The 18,934-nt window shown below is 37.6% G+C and overlaps 1 protein-coding gene across 5 annotated transcripts in view; it reads right to left on the reverse strand.

Annotated features, from left to right (window-relative positions):
* The window catches only part of igsf11 (immunoglobulin superfamily member 11), a 108,114-nt gene that overhangs the window by 73,497 nt on the left and 15,683 nt on the right, over positions 1-18,934 (reverse strand). The window contains exons 1-2 of one of the 5 annotated variants that reach the window (XM_044118889.1): positions 6,748-6,810; positions 451-480 (exon numbers count right to left, since the gene is read on the reverse strand). The exons of 1 other annotated variant lie outside the window; for it this stretch is intronic. In XM_044118889.1, the coding sequence (XP_043974824.1) occupies positions 451-480; positions 6,748-6,772 (55 nt within the window). In that variant the 5' untranslated portion in view covers positions 6,773-6,810. Of the gene's footprint in view, positions 1-450; positions 481-6,747; positions 6,813-18,934 lie in introns of those variants that run through there. 3 more of the 5 variants (XM_044118891.1, XM_044118886.1, XM_044118890.1) reach the window with 3 other exon arrangements.

Here is an 18,934-nt window from a genome sequence, read left to right on the forward strand (position 1 = left end):
TGGGTTTTTGTGTTTTTATGATATAAAGCACTTTGAAATGCCTTGAAATGTGCTATACAAATAATATTTGATTGGATTGGATTTACTTAAACTAACTTTGTATTATGCCATGCATATTTAATACTTTGTTTTCATTGGTTGTGATTCTGATCCCCATTTGTGTGACCTCCTATTGATATTTATTATTTACAGCGTTGGAGTCTTGTCACCTCTCTTCCCAGTATCTGGGTTTGATCAGTTAATTAGATTAGAAAATTATTTCACATGATCAGTTGCCAAAATGTATACAAAAAGCTCTAAAGGAGAGCACAAATTGTCAAATTTATATGAAATGTCCCTTTAAGGAAATCTTTTCACCTTATTCCACCCTATTTTGATGAGCAAAATGGCAAAAGTACAATTTGGTAAGGTGGAGCAAAAAACAGAAAATCATTGATTAGAATGTTTTACCTTTTCCTGTGTGCAGATCAAACCGTGAACCTGTAAATAATAATAATAAAAAATCCATTAAATTACTGTTAACAATATATTTACTCACATTGCATGCAAAGCAATTCAGTATATAAGTTTAAATCAGCCTACACTTTTCAAGTTTTCTGTTACTTTAGGATTACCAAAATAATTTCTGTTTTCTAATTAAAAAGTTGAGATATTTTTTTCTTCAAATTCAGAAGTTAACATACACAAATATGTTTTAACTACATTGGAAAGACCAGATGATGACATAATTTTGTGAGCTTCTATTCCACAAAATCTGAGTTAAAGCAGGAACATCTTTGGATATATTTTAAGGCAAGGACTCAAACACAGTACTTATTTAGTGAGATCATAAAATTAAAAGGAAGTCAACCAATACATCAGGAAAAGAACTGTCCAGATGGCAGATTTATTCTTGGCTACCATTTGTGAATGTCTTGAGGTGCCACATTCTTCTGTTCAAGCAAGTCTATGCAACAATAAAACCATGGAAATATCCAGATATCATAGTGTGCAGAAAGGAGACACGTTCTGTGATCCTGAGATTGATGTAATTTGTTCCAAACCAAATATCTAAAATTCATTTCAAAAATACGTCAAGAATTTTTAAAGATGCCATCTGAGGATGGTAAGATTATCCAGAGTAAAGGAAGTCCTACAATGACAAACTGAAAGACATCCTGGTGAAAAAACAAAAAAACAAATAAGTTACTCAAATCTTTATTGCAGTTTGCAAATGCGCTCAGTAATGATGTTCTGTCCAGTGGTCTGATTAAACTAAAACTGAAGTGTTTTGACATAATAATGTCTATATTTAGAGAAAAAGGAGGGAACCTTGCAAGTCTGATAATACCATCCAGTTTGTGAAGTACAATTGGAGCAGCATCATATTGTGTGGGTGTTTTTGCTGCAGGAGGGTTTGGGGCATTTCACATTTTAGAGGGCATCATTGGGAAAAATATTTTGTTTAAGTTCTTAAGCAACACCTCAAGAGTTCAGCTAGGAAGTTAAAAGTTGGGCACAAACTTTTCTTCCAAATGGACTACAACCCATATGCATCCTGCATCCTACTTACAAAGAGAATTAGTCCATGTTTTGGAACAGCCTTAATCTTAGTCTCATAAACAATTGGGGGAGCTCAAAAGGTGCAAGCAACTCAGCTTACAAAAACGACTCCATTATGCAAAGATTGACAGGAAGAATGGGCCAAAATTCCAGCAAGCTATTGAGAATAAAGGTTGTGGAAGGATTCCCAAAATTTCTGACCTAAGTCACACAGTTTTAATAGAAATTTCACCAAAACTGAGAAAATGTGCAAAAATCTCTAAATCTGAATAAAGTTTAAATAAGTCCTCATTATTCTGGCCTTTAACAAATAAATATGTTTGGTAAACCTGCTGGGAAAACTTTGAAGATAGTTGAGGAAAATAAAAACTTGTGTGTATTTATACATTGTTTATAAATATTACTAAGTATATATAATCTAAATGATAGATCTTGTCTGTAAATCCACAACATATTCAATTTGCCCCTCATTTGCAGCTTATCTCAATTTTCTGTTGAGCTGTGACACTAAAAACATACAATTTGTTTTTCCTACAGTAAGACTAAGTATATTCTATTCTTAGAGCTACATATTGACTTATTGCATAAGTGATAATGAGAGTGCGTTTGTGCACATGTGTGCTATTGACTAATCATCTGCCCTGAAAGAGGATGGTTAATTAAACTCTTCCCTAGCAGGGAGCATAAAGTAATTATTGTGCATGGTTGCATGTAAAACCCCAAAAAAGTCATTAACTACATGTGCTAAAAAATGTGTCACGTGTTCGCTATCTAACAGTCGAAGGAAAAAGCAGTATCAAACTTTGCATCGTAAGGTTCTCCACCACCTTGAACTGCACGTGTGCCCAAATTAACATTTTTTTTGTTCTATGTCTGTTAAGCAAAATAAAAACAGATGGCAGCTGAATGTGACTGCACTGACTTGCATGTGACAAGCTGCCAATATCAACTTTTACTGCCGTCATCAGGCAGTTGGCAGCGATCAACCTGTCTTGCATCTATTCAAAGCTGAATGCACACACATGGAAGCAGCATACAACAAAACTAAGTTCTGTCTGAAAGAGTTTTAAAAAGTTACAGATGCTCTGACGTGAAGACGCAGTACCTATTGAAATACGATGCATTGTCACAGCATAAAAATTTCCTAATTCTCTTTTGAATGGAAAATATTTTAATGATGTTTTCGTCTTCCCTTTGAAGCACAAAAAATATGCAAATGCAAAAGAATTCGGCACCAAAAGGTATCCCAAATACTAAATTGTGCCTTCCAGCAAAGCTAAGTCATTTTCCCCAGTAGAAGATTTCCAGTTTTCTATGCCCTCAGTTTTAGTTGGAAGCTGCACAGGTTAAAATTGGCTTGCTTCTTTTAAATGACGGAGCTGTTGTCTATCTTGGTTTTACATGTGCAAACAGAAACCTGCTCTATCTTCTGACTGATTAGCAGTTCTGCATAGTGGGAAGGTCCAGTGCAGAATTTATCAGTGACATTTTTGTAAGTGACAGTAAATGTTTCAGGTGCTTCAATGGTACCTGCTTTGCAAAGTTATAATCGGTTATAAAAGTCTTTCAACAGGAACAAGAATCTCAGAATAGCATTGTTTAAAATGTACATTCTAAGAGCAGGAAAATGAAGAAAGAACACATAAAAAAAAAGATTTGGATTCTCAAAACTTTAACAATGCATCCTATTTTTGCAAAACACTCCTTCACTGTCCATCACTGTGACTCCATTCAGCGATTTTTGAAAACAGGAGCAAAACCTTTGATTTTCAGACTGAACAGAGACTGGCCACCCAGGGAACAGGAGGCCTGGTAACAACAGCAGCTTCTGTGGCATACTAAAAAGAGCTTTACATTTCTAACTGACACTTCCTCACATTGAATTGAATGTCAATATAGGTATTTAGACAGTCAAATCTCCCCCAAGAAAGAAAGAAGACTGAGCTAGATGTCCAAGCTGGTAGACATATTCTAAATATATTTTATTACAGAAACAATGCTTCTGCAAAGTCTTGATTAAAGTGAGCTGAATTATAATTTTTTTCATATTTGTATTTGTTTTGTCTTTCCAATTCTTCCCCTTCCAGGATTAGACTCTGTGTAGGTCTGTCATATAAATATGAGCTTCACACAGTAGTGTGCATTGTAGTTGCAATGTGAAGTAAACACACTGCATATATGTTGACAAAATTGGAAAATATGTAATGCTGGAATTATTCAGAAAAAAGAAAAAAAAACTCAATTTACACTTACTGCATGTGTGACAAGATGAACTAAAAAAGGAGTGAAATGGAAACGAGCATATGATGTTAATCTCTATTTTCTGCTTGGGATGGTGTTGCAGACACTTTGCTAGTCTGATCCTTCTCAGCTGCCGTCACTCAAAAGGGCAGTTCTTCATGCTACCTGCCACATGAGGCAAAAGTGTGGTGCACACAAAGGCACAAACATTTCATTGGTTCTCAAGCAGCTGTGGGAATAAAATGTGGCCTATGTTGTTTTAACCAGTTTTACCAGTCACACACACTATAAAAGTATTGCTCCTCTGAATTATTCTAATTTTGTACACAAGTAATAGTTTATTTTGTGCTATTAATCATAAAGTTGCCCAGATCCCATTGACTTATAAAACACCCTAACATATTTGACGATGCAGACAGAGGTAAACAACATCCTTCACAAAATAAAGTGTCCTCTTTCAAAAGGTGCCAAGCTTTTGATACATACTCAGCGAACTGAAAACATCAAGGACTTTACTAAACAATTCATTTCAGAGGATTGCAATTGAAACTTTCATTTGTGACTGTTAATCTGAACATCCTCCATGCTTTGTTGCTTAACTTGCTTTCTTTCTTTGAGGGTGGATTGATGGTCACATCAAACGTGGCATTGCAAGTGGACTTCACAGGACTCGCTTACATAATGCGCCCAGTCTGAACGGTTGTGAGAAAGTGTGAAAGCAATACCCTCTACCTTCTTCCACAGCTTAAACAGTGCTAGGTTTTTTTGTTTGGTAAAAAAAAAAATAGCTTTGCTAAAATAAAGCTTTTTGTATTTGAGAAGTGGACATTAAAATAAATTGTTTAGCAAAGGAATATCATTGGGCAAAAGGCAACCTATCCTAGGTGCATCTGGGATAGGTTGCCAAGCCATCAAAAGGCAACACAGAGACACAGAGGACAACCATGCACTCATAAATAGGAATGATTCTATGCTTGTTTAAAGCCTTTAACAGATCATCTTCAGTGAAGCATCATTGTTTTTTGATATGATCTAATGCAATCTAGACTAATTACAAGATAGTTATCTCAACAAGTGTAATACAAGAAAAACTTCCTTTTTTATTTCATAACAAGAGACTTGTATGTAGACACTGGCTGTCGAGTTTAATGCACTTATTTTCACATCCGAGGTTTATGATAATGGCTTGCACCCATTTCAACAGACACATGCTGAAACAGCATCTTGCTGGTGCTACACTAGACAGCGCTCACTTCACATTTCAATATTGCATGGCTCAAAATCTTGTTACACCCAAAGCATTAACCCGACAGAAAGTAAGCCTGAAAATATATGCGTTATTTTATTAGAGGCAGAGTTCACTGACAGTTGCAGATAATGAACGTCTAGATGGCTGCACCACTGACGATTTGATTGAAGTCGATGTTCTTTGCTCTAAACTTGATCTGTATTTTCCTCTTCGATCAGTCATCTGAATAAAACTGTATCTCGGTTCTTGTGCTTCAAGTAATTTTGTGTATTTTTTTTCCCCAATTTACATAAAATGGATTGGGTGGGGGGGTTTTTTAACACCTTTGGAAGGCCAGAAAGGCCCTCAGGTCTACCAGGAGTTTTCCCTGGAGTGCTTCAAGGCAATTACGCTGATAAACTAAGCAGTATTAAAATAGAAGGAAAAAATTACAGTTCAAAACTGATTAGTGCATGCCTTAAGCAAGTGGCCCATATTGTGTAGTTATTGGCCCAGATGTTAGCAGCATAGAAGTTTGCATTTTTAATTTAATTGGCTACGGTGTACAAAATAGTGTCGCATACCCCTGCCTGAGAGATGGGGTACGCTGGTCCATGTGGGTCTGTCCCAGCTTTCCTCTGCTGCTGTCAATCAGCCTGGTTCACACTTCAGCATTTTGTGTGGATGATTAAACAGTCAAGATTAAAATCCACAGCACATGCACAGACCAAAAGTTGTCAAAAGTTAAAAAATCTTGGTGGAAGCACTTATTCCACAGTGTCTAAAAATGACCAAGTTTTTTGGAGTTCTTACTTCTCATAGAATGGCAGAAAAGGTCATTTAAACTTAAGCCGCAGTGATAATACCGGCCACAAATTGGGTATTAGCTATAAAACAAAACATTAACCACACCAAGTGTACGTGATGGCGGAAATTATTTAATTTAAAATGTTATTTTTTACTTCATTTAGATGGATTACAAACAGAGCGTCAGGCTGATTGTAATTCAACTACCTATGCCATCAAGTGTTTTGTTTAAATACATTTTTAGGTCTTTAAATCCTCTTTGGGTTGAACAGATGTAAAGAAAACTAATTTATGGAATTGTAGAGTCCACTTATAGTCATCTTGGCATTTCTAAAATTTTAAAATCCTTCTATTTTTGCCAGTGAAGATCCTGAAATCAAATTACTTTGGACTTAGTTACATATCATTTGTAGAAAGTCCTTATGTTTCTTATCTTTTCTGTTTTGTCATCCTTTGACCAACAGCAATCAAGGTTATACACCAAACAATTCGGTTTTAAGGTTATACAACCCCATTATATTTGTATCAAACTCTGTTAAGTTTTTCTTATTAACCTTTTGTAACATTTTTCTTCCATTTCGGATAAATCCTTTTTGAAATCTGTATTTGTTTTGTCATGGTCTGTAAAGCTTTTTATTAAAATAGCTCCTCTTCCCACCATACTGTTTACATCATGATGCTAATATTTATAGTGATATAAAAATAGTGGAGTAGATACACTCATGGGAAAAAAGAAAATGTCTCCCAAGTACACTCCAGAATTCAATAACTTCCCACTTTAGTTGTTTTAACTTTCATAACATGCAACTTGATTTTCCTACAGTATGTATATCATGTGTAGATATTGTAAGAACCCTATGCAGAGCAAACTGGAACAGCAATTAGTAGTTGAAGGTTTAACAACATCAATGAATTAATAAAAAACTTACAAAATAAGATGATTACATAGAGCATCAGCAGGGTACAAACAGGAACCAGCTACATAAAGAATAACAGGAGAATCAACCAAGTAGTGAGTGAAAGGAAGGTGATTAAATACTGAGAGTGAATGATAGAACAATAGACTGACGCTGATTGACTAACAAGTTGCAGGTGTGAGAGAAGAAGGCATACTGTGAAAGACAGAGACGGAGAGAAAGAGACAGAAAGAGAGAATCACACAAGAGAGCTAGGGAGATTAAACAGACAGGGGAACTATAAGAAAACAAATCTGACTGTATCAAAGAGTAACAAAACATGAGGAATAAATCATAAACATAATCTAACTGGCTGAACTAAGTAAAACACAACAAAGTTGATCAAATCAAAATAAGACACAGATAACAGATGAAACTATGAACCGAAAACTCAAAACAAGATCCTGACAAGATGCTCTCCTTTTTGAACACAGTGGCAGGTCATTCTGTCAACCAGGTTATTCTGGTTCAGGTTATAGAGAGGAATTCATGTTTGACTTAAAGATTGCAATGTGTTCAAATTTTATGGCAACAACACATGCCCATCAGCTTTTCAAACAAATATGAAGATCTTTCACCTAGCAACTCTATCAACCTTTAAAAAAAAAAAAACTTATTTTTTAAAAGGTTTTATTGGCTCTAGTGGCCTTTTTTTCGATAGTTAGTTGGTAATGAGAGATGGGGAAAGACATGCGGCAAAGGTCTCCAGGCCAGGAATTGAACCTGCGACAGCCGCGTTGAGGAATAAGGCCTCTATACATGGGTTGTGCTTAACCCTTGTGCCACCACAGCACACCCAAAATAACCTTATTTTTAAATATTGTTTTATTTATGCTACACTTGTATATTTAATACACACTAACATAGTTTTTAAGACATAATTTGTGGATCTTTGCAGTGTCTCTGAGGACCATGTGATTTCTTCCACTCGCTGAAAAGTTCTAAATGTTATTCATATGTGAAAATATTCTTCATTACCATATAACAATGGCATTCAGATTATTTAGAAGTACCTTTAGAACACTTCTAAGATTAATTTTAAATCAACAGCTTCTATCTTGGCATTGTATTAACTCACAAACAGTATCTTGTAGACCAGCTAAGTGCCAGAACTGACTGATTTATAATATCTGGATGCTATTATTTCTTTAAATTCTCAAGATCATAGCAAGGTAAACATGTTTGTTTTCTATATTATGTAAAGAGCCTCTATAAGAACTTTGTTTCTTCAATTACATGGTGTTTGTCTAATGTAATTACTTATGGCTGAGTACTTTTGCAATGTAAATTGCCACAGCAGCTCTGAGCATCTCTCAAACTCATTATTTATTTACAACAAATATAATTCATTGATTAACAGCAATTAGCCAATAAAAACACAAAAGTAGATTAATGTTGCAGAACAGCACAAGAAACCTTGCATAATCTGGGTTTTTTTTCTTCTTCTTTTAACCAACAATACTTTTCCTGTAAAAATTGGTACAGTAGGTCAGGAGAGGGGTGTATTATATCTCCATAATGTTGTTTCTGTATTGTGCCTGAACACAAAACATGGTGCTTTTTGATTTCTAATTTTCCAACTCATTTTCATAGTTATTCCCAGCTCTGCATTTGTTTGTAGCATAATGATGCAAAATTTGCTTTGCTGCTTATGCTCTCTGAAAGAGTAAGCCAACACCATTAAAACAAATCACTCTGGGGCACCTTCAGCGTTGCATCCATTTCTGATGACATACCGGCTCTACGTGAGCACTGAAAACAAGACTTAAAAGGAAGCCAGATAATATTACAAACTTGTGTGCAAAGAAAACAGTTTAATTTTCTTAAAATGGAAATGCACACTAGTGCAAAGGTAAAAAAAAAAAAATACACTTGATGATTTAGGTACTTTTACACTTCAGTCTTTTTCTGGCTATTGTCTTTAACGTCTGACCTGCAATTACCAATTTGTCTTTCTTTCCTAACGATTACAATACAAAGAAAAATATGTTGCCAGTTTTTTGATAGAAGTAGTCATCTGAAAGAAAAAATTGAACTACAAGATCAGCCTTATGCAAAGTATATCTGCCTTACATTTATCCGTTTTGTGAGTCAAGGCTGGAAACACTAAAAATGTTTGAATTTTTAAATTTGATGAATATGATAAGATGAAAATTTCTAGCTTCATCCAAAAGATTTTAGGAAATACTGCATCAGGGATGTTTTGTTCATTCTAGAAGTGAAACCCACCTACAATGGTGAAGCGAAGCAGGTAAAAACAGAACTGCTCAGTGGACGTTGAACAAACGCACTTTCAAGCACAATGACATGCATCTCTCAGAGGTAAACCTACGCTCCTCTCGACTGCTTATCTGCATAGCCGGGAGAAGATCACTAGGTAGCAAGTGGAAATGTTGGAGACAACATTCAGCAACCAAGTCCCACCAGAGGTGAATTGTTCTTTTTTATCTTTCAAACAGCTTCATAAAAAAAGACATCCTTGGCATCCGTTCACACATAATTTAATGACCCACCGTGTTCACACCTGATTCTTTCCCCCCTGGGTCTTAATCAGGTTTTTCTTTTATTTTAGAACAAAAGCTTCATTAATTTGCCTCTTTGAATCTGTAGGTGTGAATGCCACTGAGAGCGAATGCTTCTTTAGCATCAAATAAACATGCCTGTTGTCCTTGAGAATGCCAGAGACAGATTTAAATACCATAAAGGAAAGCTCCATTGTGATTTCACCAGACTGATCCTTTTTCTTTCTCATCACACTATGTTATTAGAAATACAGGTCATTATAACACAAGAGGCAGTAGAGGAGGTGTTAAAGATGTTTTCCTTTATGGACAATGATTTGTTTGTTTTACTTTACTGCTTGCAAGCCTCCTGGGCCCTAACCTACATTACAGCACAATGACTATTCATCATTGATGATCAGGCCTTTTAATAGAGCTCACATATAAATGCAACTGCAAAAAAGTGACGCATTCTCTGGTAAAACAATGAGACATAGGTTTCATGACATTTAAGGTTGCTTATTATGATTCGGTGAGTTTCTCCCTTTACAATGTGATTTAATTTTATTGAAATTAAAGACTTTAGAAAAAAATGTGATGCACATGTCTTAGATTTAGATTTGATTTCCAATTAATGATTTTCTCCAGTTCTAACCTGACGATAACAATGATATATCAGCTTTGTGGTTATGGTGCATTCAGTGATTGCCATTTGAAAGACTGGTCCAGGTTGTTTTAAGCATAAAATCAGCTGATGAAAGAAAGCCTTCATCATTTCCCCAATGTTTAAAACTTAAATGGCCTAAATTGCACTGCGGGCCTCACTCTCATATAAGAAAAAAAAAAACATTTACCAAAGAGGTGGTGTCTTCAAATGGTTCACTTTGAAAAAATAATGAGGCGTCTAAAAATTCAAAGGCTATACAAATCTTACATCTAACACAAATCCAGAAGAAACACTTAATCCAAACATTCATTAGAAGAGCAGAAAGCGTCTCCAGAGGTCAATTAACCCACTGTGTGAACCGAAACCCCTCGGTACTGACTTCCAATAAACCCTGATAACACAGACCCATGAAGCACACATGCGCATACAACAGAACAGGAAACAGAAGATAATCCTCACAGAAGATGAAAAGACATTTTCAAAAGAACACACACACATGCCCATTTGCTCTCTCACTCACTACACATTTTACAGAGCAAATTGCTGTCCTTTAATCAACAAGTCATGTTTTAATTGCAATAAGTGTGAAGGAAATAGGAGCCGTCAATGTGGCCCAGTCTGGCACTGGAGCACAAGACTCTCAGAGCCAACGTTGTGTATTCACATGTGCTCTTATCATAGCAGAGTGAAGTACGGGAAGAAATATTGCTTTTTCAGTTCTCACACAATCTGTGTGAACAGGGAAAGAGATTTAATTCCTGAATTGAAAAACAATCCAATCAAGACAAAAACAGAGATGTGAATATTTCCTGAAATAACAGAGACAACTGGGGAACTCAGTTTTCATTCTGATCCTCTAAGATAAGATGCTCTACATGTTTCTCTTGTTGTAGATAACCATTTCATTCAGGATAAAAAAATCCCTGACATATAAGATCTCCCATTCAGCTACCCTCCACCTTGGTTTAGACTTCCGTCCATACCTTTAGAATTTTACAAAAAAACATAAACCACGGACTCCTCCACAGTCATTTTTGTAATTGAATCTGTCAGGAATATGTTCAATGACACAACAATGCATAGTAAGCATGTGTAAGCAGCATTCAATTGCTCACAGATGCAACACAGAGCGCCACAGATTTGCTGGCACAAGCATTTCAGAGCAAAATTTATACATGCATAGGAAAGAATGCATATAAAGCATACACACACACACACACGCCCACACATGAATATCTGCAGCACACACTGAATCTATGCATCTTCACAGCACCTTTGCTTTGTGTTAAAGCAAGAGGTCAGGCTGCAAAGACCTTTCGCTACTCAGGCCTTTAAATTGGTCCCAGTGAGATCCAATAGTTCAGGCCATAGGGCTCACCTCGCCTGCATATTGAAATATTAGACTATGCCATTCAATCGATGGCCAAACCAGTTAGACACACCAGCTTTGGCAATGGCCTCCTGCATGTTGGATCTCCTCCAAGCATGTGTGGGTTTAAGAAAAAGTCTTCTAGTTTTCAACTGCTGAATCATCCCAAGAAATGATTGGGAAATTCAAACCGGACACATATGTTTAATGCATGAATCAGTTCTGTTTTTTTAATAATTAAATTAAGTAAAAATAACATTTGAAAATAAAATGCTTGCTGTAATAACCTAAAGTCAGTGAATGCCATTTGAAAGACCTGAAATATGACTGACATTGAAGGAAATCATAAACCCTGCTGTCTGAGCAACATTTGTAACAGACGACTAATGCTGAGCTTCCGACTACCTCCACCTGTTCAGGGTTCACACCGTCTTACCTTGAGCATTCAGAGACATGATGGACATCAGATTTGAATTGGCCAAGGCACAGGAAAATTACTATGCTTGGTCTCTCGCCAATTAGATCAGGAAGCTGGTCTAACATCCTGTCAGTCAAGGGTACAAAAGTACAAGGATTCTAGATAGCACGTTCCTTCAGATACTTAACTTTGCTCTATACAACTATGTTAAGAAGGACCGCAAATACATATTAGTTTTAGTTAAAATTTTAAATGAGAAATTTATCTTAAATACATTTATGATTAATGAGAGCCAAAGGTACCAAAAGCTGGTTCAATGATCATGGTGTTACTGTGCTTGATTGGCCAGAATACTGGCCTGACACAAACCGCATAGAGAATCTACTATAATCAAAAGAAAGATGAGACACCTGACCCAACAAAGACCTGGAGGTCACTTTTAAAGTGATCTGGGCTTCCATTACACCTCAGCACAACCACACTGATGGCCTCCATGCATTTCAGGCTTTTGCATCTCAACTGTCTCATGAATTTTTCTTGTTTTATTTTGTCTTGAAAGTTTGAACATATTTAAAAAATGTCTGAAGGTGTTTTATCTACACATGCATTTCCTAAATAATTTATTATACATGATACTAGTTTGAATTATAAATAATTTTGCTTATTGTTTTACATCATTTTCATGTTTATTCTCTCTTCCTGATGCACTTTGTGATATTTTATTTACATGCTGTGTAAATAAATGTATTATTTAAATAAACTTTACATCTGTCTAAATCCATATAAATAAGGAACTTATACTATCGACCCATCAGCATTCTTTTCTATATGTGTTAAAATCCAATATAGGAACTTAATTAGCAGTTAAGTGTTCCTGAATGGCATCCTCCCATCTTATTTCAGCAGCCTGATTTCTCGACGGCTGCTGAGATGCCAGTACAGATGGACTGAGTGGAGATGAGGCCAGTTGAAGTGTCTGTGGAGCTAAACTCCTGGTAAACTGTGCCAGCAAAGAACTGCACCACGTTGAGGCCTGGCCCAGCTCTCGCAGGAAGAACAGGGGGCCCCCTTGTTTGGCAGAGGCTTGTTTACGAGAAACAAAATGCATTCAGATGATAATGAGTGCGAGCTCCCGCATACTGTCCCAGTTTTTCTTTGTTATATGCTATACAGTATGGATCTTCACCCAAACAGGGCACAAAGGACAACCAGACTCAAATCTACTTTTCGTTGATACAAACATGCGTAGACACACAAACACGCACTCTCCATCACAAACCACTCAGTGTCTGGTACAGAACGGCCTGATTGCTGGTCTTATCACCAAGGAGACCAGCATTAGGCGAGCGCCTGGCAGAGACAGACTGGCATTTAGCAATGAGGACCCCATAAAGCTTTCAGGCAGCCTTTTCAATGAACACAGGGACAAAGATGGAGTCACATGGACAACACAGAATGAAAGGGAGAATGAAAAAGTGTTTGAAGTCTACATTGCAGACATGAACAATTAGAATTGTGAAACAGGGAACCAAAGAACAATTTAGAAGCAAGCAAAAGGAAAAACATCACAATCAGAAAAAATAACAGGAGAGGATAAAAAGACATAACAATTATTAAAGTTGCAGAAAGAAAGAAAAAGATTTTTCCACCTTTTTTAAAGTGACGTGCTTCACAGAGCTAAGTAAATAACTAGCGAGAACGATGTTTCTAACGAACATAAAACACTATCAGAGTGTTAAGAGGCACATGTGTGAATTCGGCTGACGTCACCAACGAGAGAAGCTATTAATACTCAAGCCCACCTGAGTCTCCACCAGGCTGAGGAGCGAAATGCAGTGCAAATTAACTATGAAAATATTCATTCACAACTCCCCTGCTGAGGAGACAGAAAAGAAAGGAAATCAAGCATTCGGGTTTGATGAGAGCCCTTTGCCCTCTGTACAGAGAGCAGATGATTGAGGGATAGACGGAAGCAAAGACGTGCTAAAAGGTTAAAGAAGAGGGGATTTGGGCTGTGAGCTCCAGATGTTTTTAGAGCTGAAGGCAATATAGTGAGATGTGCTCATCTTCTCCATCCGGCTCTCTCTTTCACATGAGCTTTGAGGCTATGTGGTGGCACTTACTACTCGTTAGAGGGCTTTGTCACTTGTAAACATAAGTCATTTCAGGTCCCTGAGTGTTGGTGAAACCTCACATGAACTTTTTCACTCAGAGGCACTTTCCACAAAAATATCCTTCCAGCAGTCATAATTATGAAAGCAACCTCCAGTAGTTTATATTTGGCAGGGTGGCACTGTTCTGGGACGCCCCTGTTACTTCTAACATTAAATGTTGCATGCCTGAGACAGAGAAAGCAGCAGAAAACACCTTTACCACTCATTTCTAGTAAGTTGTGTATTTTATTAACAAAAATAACCTAAAACAAAGTTGATACAACTTTTCTGATTAAAGGATTACTATAGACTTCATTTTAGTTTGATTCTATTAAGAACTTTTAAGGTGGAATAGTGGGTTTGTAAATGATCTCAAGCTCAGTCAGACTAGATGAGATGGAAGGGCAGAGTTCATCAAGTGGGATCAAATGTTCAACATAACCACAAAGGAAGAAGAGCCACTTTAAATGCAGTTTATGATTGCATCTTTTTGTACATCGCAGCCAAGAAACATCTATATTGAGGCTACGTCTGTTTTTTTGTTTTTGTCTTTTTTTTTTTTTTTTCAAATGTTCCACAAAAATGTACAATGCAACCAGGAGCTTCATCCAGTGTGATCTACAGTTGAGGAAATGCCTGAGGAGCTCCATTGCATAAAGATCTATAATGTTTTGTTGCCCCATTACAGATAAACTGGAGGAACATCTGAAACTCCAGAATTAAAACCTTGCATTCAGGCCATCTGTTTGTAAAAACACATCAGGTTCTTCTCTGTAAAATTCAAACCCAACACATTCCTGTCAACCTGGCTGTCAAAATAAATTAGGACGATTTCAATGCAATTTCTGCACAAGTGTTAAGCTGTGAACACCAGACAGCTCCTCCTCTTCAGCTATCCTGAGTTCTCCTCCGCGCTCTCAGGTTCAGTGTCACGCTGACTGGTAAGCCAGGTGTAAAATGTGCCAATGCTGCTGTTTTGAACTCTCAGCTTCGCTTTCATCCACTCATCCACAATCAACTGGTCCGCAGTTATGCTCTCACTGACACTATTTAAGAATTTAGCCCTTAGCGCAACACTCATACCCCTCCAGTGCCTGTGATGCTTTGATAACCAGCTATTAAACATTGAATCATGTACGCCTCATTTCAGCTTCACAGCTAGCTCGCAACATTCATTTTTCATCTTAATCTAAAACAGGAGTAATTATAATTGGAGTCACTTTCTTTCTTCCCTTTGTGAATAGTAGTGGTGTAATCCGCAACTGCTATAGCTCTGCTCTGCAACCTGCATTCACAAGCTTTTATCTGAACACTGTTTTGCTGTAACAATGGTGAATAGCATCTCTTGTGGCTGTGCAGGCACACTGATGGCAGTCTCAAAGGGTCCTGCTATTCCATGCTATCCTCAGTTAAACAAAGAGCATTTTTTTCCATTGTGCTCAAATAAACCAAACATATCTCCACATCTTTCTTCATCCCCCAGTGTTACAGTAATAAAGAAAAAGCTATATCTCTCCCTGTTACTGCCTCTCTCTTTCCTACTTTCACTCCCCAAGCATTACGCAGCTCTTTTCTCCCTATTTACTCGGCACAAAAGAGGAGGCACACATTCAGCAGTGGCTACAGAGACCTGAATTCCAATGGGGATATTATCCTGTAAATGCGGAGAAATCACTGTGGAATGGGACAATGCCTGACGTTATTAAAGCACTCTCCAGCCGAGCACAATTGAGTCATTGATCATTTCATGTCATCGTTAAAACCCTGCGTTTCATCTCACAGCTTTTCATAAAGGGAAAATGTCAAGCGTTTACAGGCCAGAGAAGATGGATCACTTGATATTCTGTCATTGATTATGAGATATGTCTATGAAGAGCCCACAGGTCCCTTTAAGGATACTCTAGTGTTCCTGGTCCCTCTGACTCAGCTTGTTTCATTGTGTGATGATGTCCTTACTAATATTGTACAAAGTGTTTTCAGTCCTCTTGGCAATCCTTGTGCCTTCACATCACACTAAACCAATGACAGCGAGCAGTAATTGCACATCATTGTTGGTTTGCCATAATTACAGCTGTGACGGGGAGAAAAGACTTAATGGTCTTTTGGGTAATTACCCCAATTGACAAGATGGTGGCTAATTAGATTGTTTGACATTGTGTGGAAGTGTGCAAACGTGTTGATACATATATGCGTGCGTGTGCCTGTCTGTGTGTTGTGTGTGTGGAAACATATATAGAAATGTAAAAAGGAGACTTTATGGAAGAACACAGAATCTCTGACGTCAATCTCTCTCTGGGAATTTACATTGTTAATGCATGTAACTTTAATCCAAATGAATTGGTCTCAACAAATGAGTACATGGTGACATAAATTGTAAACTATACGGGAGTATAGGAATTAACAAGCTAATTATAATATTTTTTTCTTTTACTAAATAGGCTAGAAATATACTATGAAATTAAGTTGTTTTGTCCAGAAGACACCAGTGAGCTAGAATCTCTACCCAAATGTCAGAAAATCAAACTGCACTTGAAGTCAAAGCAGTGAGACTCCTCGGTTACCAAGGTCTCTCCACTATCCTGAGTCCACAGTTTTATGCAGGACAAATTTCAGACTTTTTCCTAATTGTCTAGCCATTTTTTTGTGAAGTAGAGCTAAACCACCGATATGAAGTAGAGCTAAACATAATAATTACTCAGTTTTAAAGAAATTGTTTTGGGTTTTTTTTTAAACGTTTAACCCATATCCCTGACATCAAAATTATAAATTTAAAGTTCTCAGTAAAACTGAGTGAGACTGGCCTAGTAATAAACTAAACAAAAAAAAAAAAAAACAAAAAAAATACTCAATATCCATGTAATCAAAAGCTTTACCAGCCAAGACATCTATTTACATTTTGTTACCTTTTGTTTCCATCAAAATGCTGTTTGAGAGGGTTTGATCAGACTGCAGTCATCCTGAGCCCCTCACCAGCTCCCAATTTGCTCCAGATCTCATTTCCAGTTGCCTCTGCAACCACGGAAATAGTAAACAAGCTTGCACAATCATATTTATCTGATCTCATCATCCCTTATGCATCCTGTCACCATTTACAATCATAGGGAGCTGGCCGGCAGGCTGTCACCGACAATCAAGAGGAAATTACCCACACACATATCTATTAGGCACTATGCTGGGAGGTAAATCTGTTGTCCTCCAATCCAGATCACAAAATACTGTTTTTTTAATTTAAAATGTAGTGCAGTACAGACCTGGAGCTGAATCTACATCATTATACTCACTTCCTCTGAGCTGTCTGTTTGATGAAAGAGGTCAAGAGTTTATTTATCTGTGTCCTCTTTTAACCCCAATTATACACCTTGGTTTTATCTGGCACTGGGCATAAATCTACTGAGGCATGCCTGTTAAGTAAACTGACTTAATTTTTTCCCACCTGTCTCTTGAGAAATAATACATAAAAAAGTTCAGTAATCTGAATAAGTACTGATTCATTTCATTCTCTATTTTTAAACAAAGCCTGGGAAAATATATCAACTCAAAAACATATGGAGGCTTTACTTGGGTTGCAAAAAAAAAAAAAAAAAAAAAAGCAAAGCACTTCTGAAATATGACGTTCTGCATGCTCGCAGGTTCATGAGTGAGGTCATCATCATTTGCTGCTAAACTGATCAAATAAAGCCAAAGCTATCCATAATCTATAAAGCAGGGTCACAAAGCACGTGGCAAATATAATCTGTAGCAAGGCCCATCTTAGCAAAAGATTTGCGCCTGTGTTCAATAGGTTACACATTGTTCCATATTCAGAAATCATCCCTTGGCAGACATGTTGAGTATGGATAAGCCGCTATGGTTCATCAGAGAAGGCAAGTACGTCACAGCCTCATTGGTCACAGTGGAAACAAGGTAGGCTTGTTCCACTGCCGCAGCCACAGTAAAGAGAAGGGGAAGCAGAAAGTGGTAATAACAAGATATGAGCCACATAAAAAAGAACCCACATGAGAATTACATCAAAGGTTTATGAACTCTTAGTCTTAAATAAAGTCATAGTCATGTTGTTTAGGTAGTTAGTTAAAAAGCAGGAAAAAAGGAACAAATACTTAAGTCCAGATGAAAGGGTGTAAGCACAATCACATACTGTGGTTTTACTGGCAAACTGACTGATAACAGTGCATGCAAGAATTGCATCTTGTTTTGTGTCCCATTAATGCTCTCTTCTTCTGATCTCTTTATCTTAATTGCAAACATGTTTCCAGATACCTTGCAATGCAAACTGCTGTAATCTCTGTTCATATATAAGAAGATTAGGAGGGCTTTGCCTTTCTGAGCAACTCTGACAGGAAAAGATCAGTAAAATATCTAATGAGACACAATTAGCCCTTAGGTGACGAAAAGCCTCTTTGCTGTATTATGAGGAGAAGATCCCCCCCATGATGCCAACTGATGTTGGAGCTGCTGAATTAGTGGCAACAAAATGCAAACAATGTAGCCGGGCTTCGCCCGCCGGTACCCATCAGCTGCTTCCGGAGTCCCACAGGCCAAAAAGGCCTGTTAGGACTCCTTCTTCAGCCTGATGGCATCCCTCACCGAAGATGTCCACCAACGGGTCCGAGGGTTGCCGCCGCGATAGACACCAACAACCTTGCGGCCACAGCTCCGATATGCCGCCTCGAAAATGGAGGCACGGAACACGGTCCACTCAGACTCCATGTCCCCCACCTGCCCCGGAACGTGTTCGAAGTTCTGCTGGAGATGGGAGTTAAAGCTCCGTCTCACAGGGGATTCTGCCAGACGTTCCCAGCAGACCCTCACAACACGTTTGGGCCTGCCAGGTCTGAGCGGCATCCCCCCCTACCAATGGAGCCAACTCACCACCAGGTAGTGGTCAGTGGACAGCTCCACATCTCTCTTCACTCAAGTGTCCAAGACATACGGCCGTAGATCCGATGAAACAATGACAAAGTCAATTATTTTAACAATGAGACAAATATTTGCATCCAGTGAACGTCAACACGTAAGTGCAGTAATACTTTTTTGTTTAAAGTCTGTAAAGCA

The sequence above is a fragment of the Gambusia affinis genome, linkage group LG06, assembly GCF_019740435.1.
Source record: "Gambusia affinis linkage group LG06, SWU_Gaff_1.0, whole genome shotgun sequence".
Lineage (NCBI taxonomy): Eukaryota > Metazoa > Chordata > Actinopteri > Cyprinodontiformes > Poeciliidae > Gambusia > Gambusia affinis.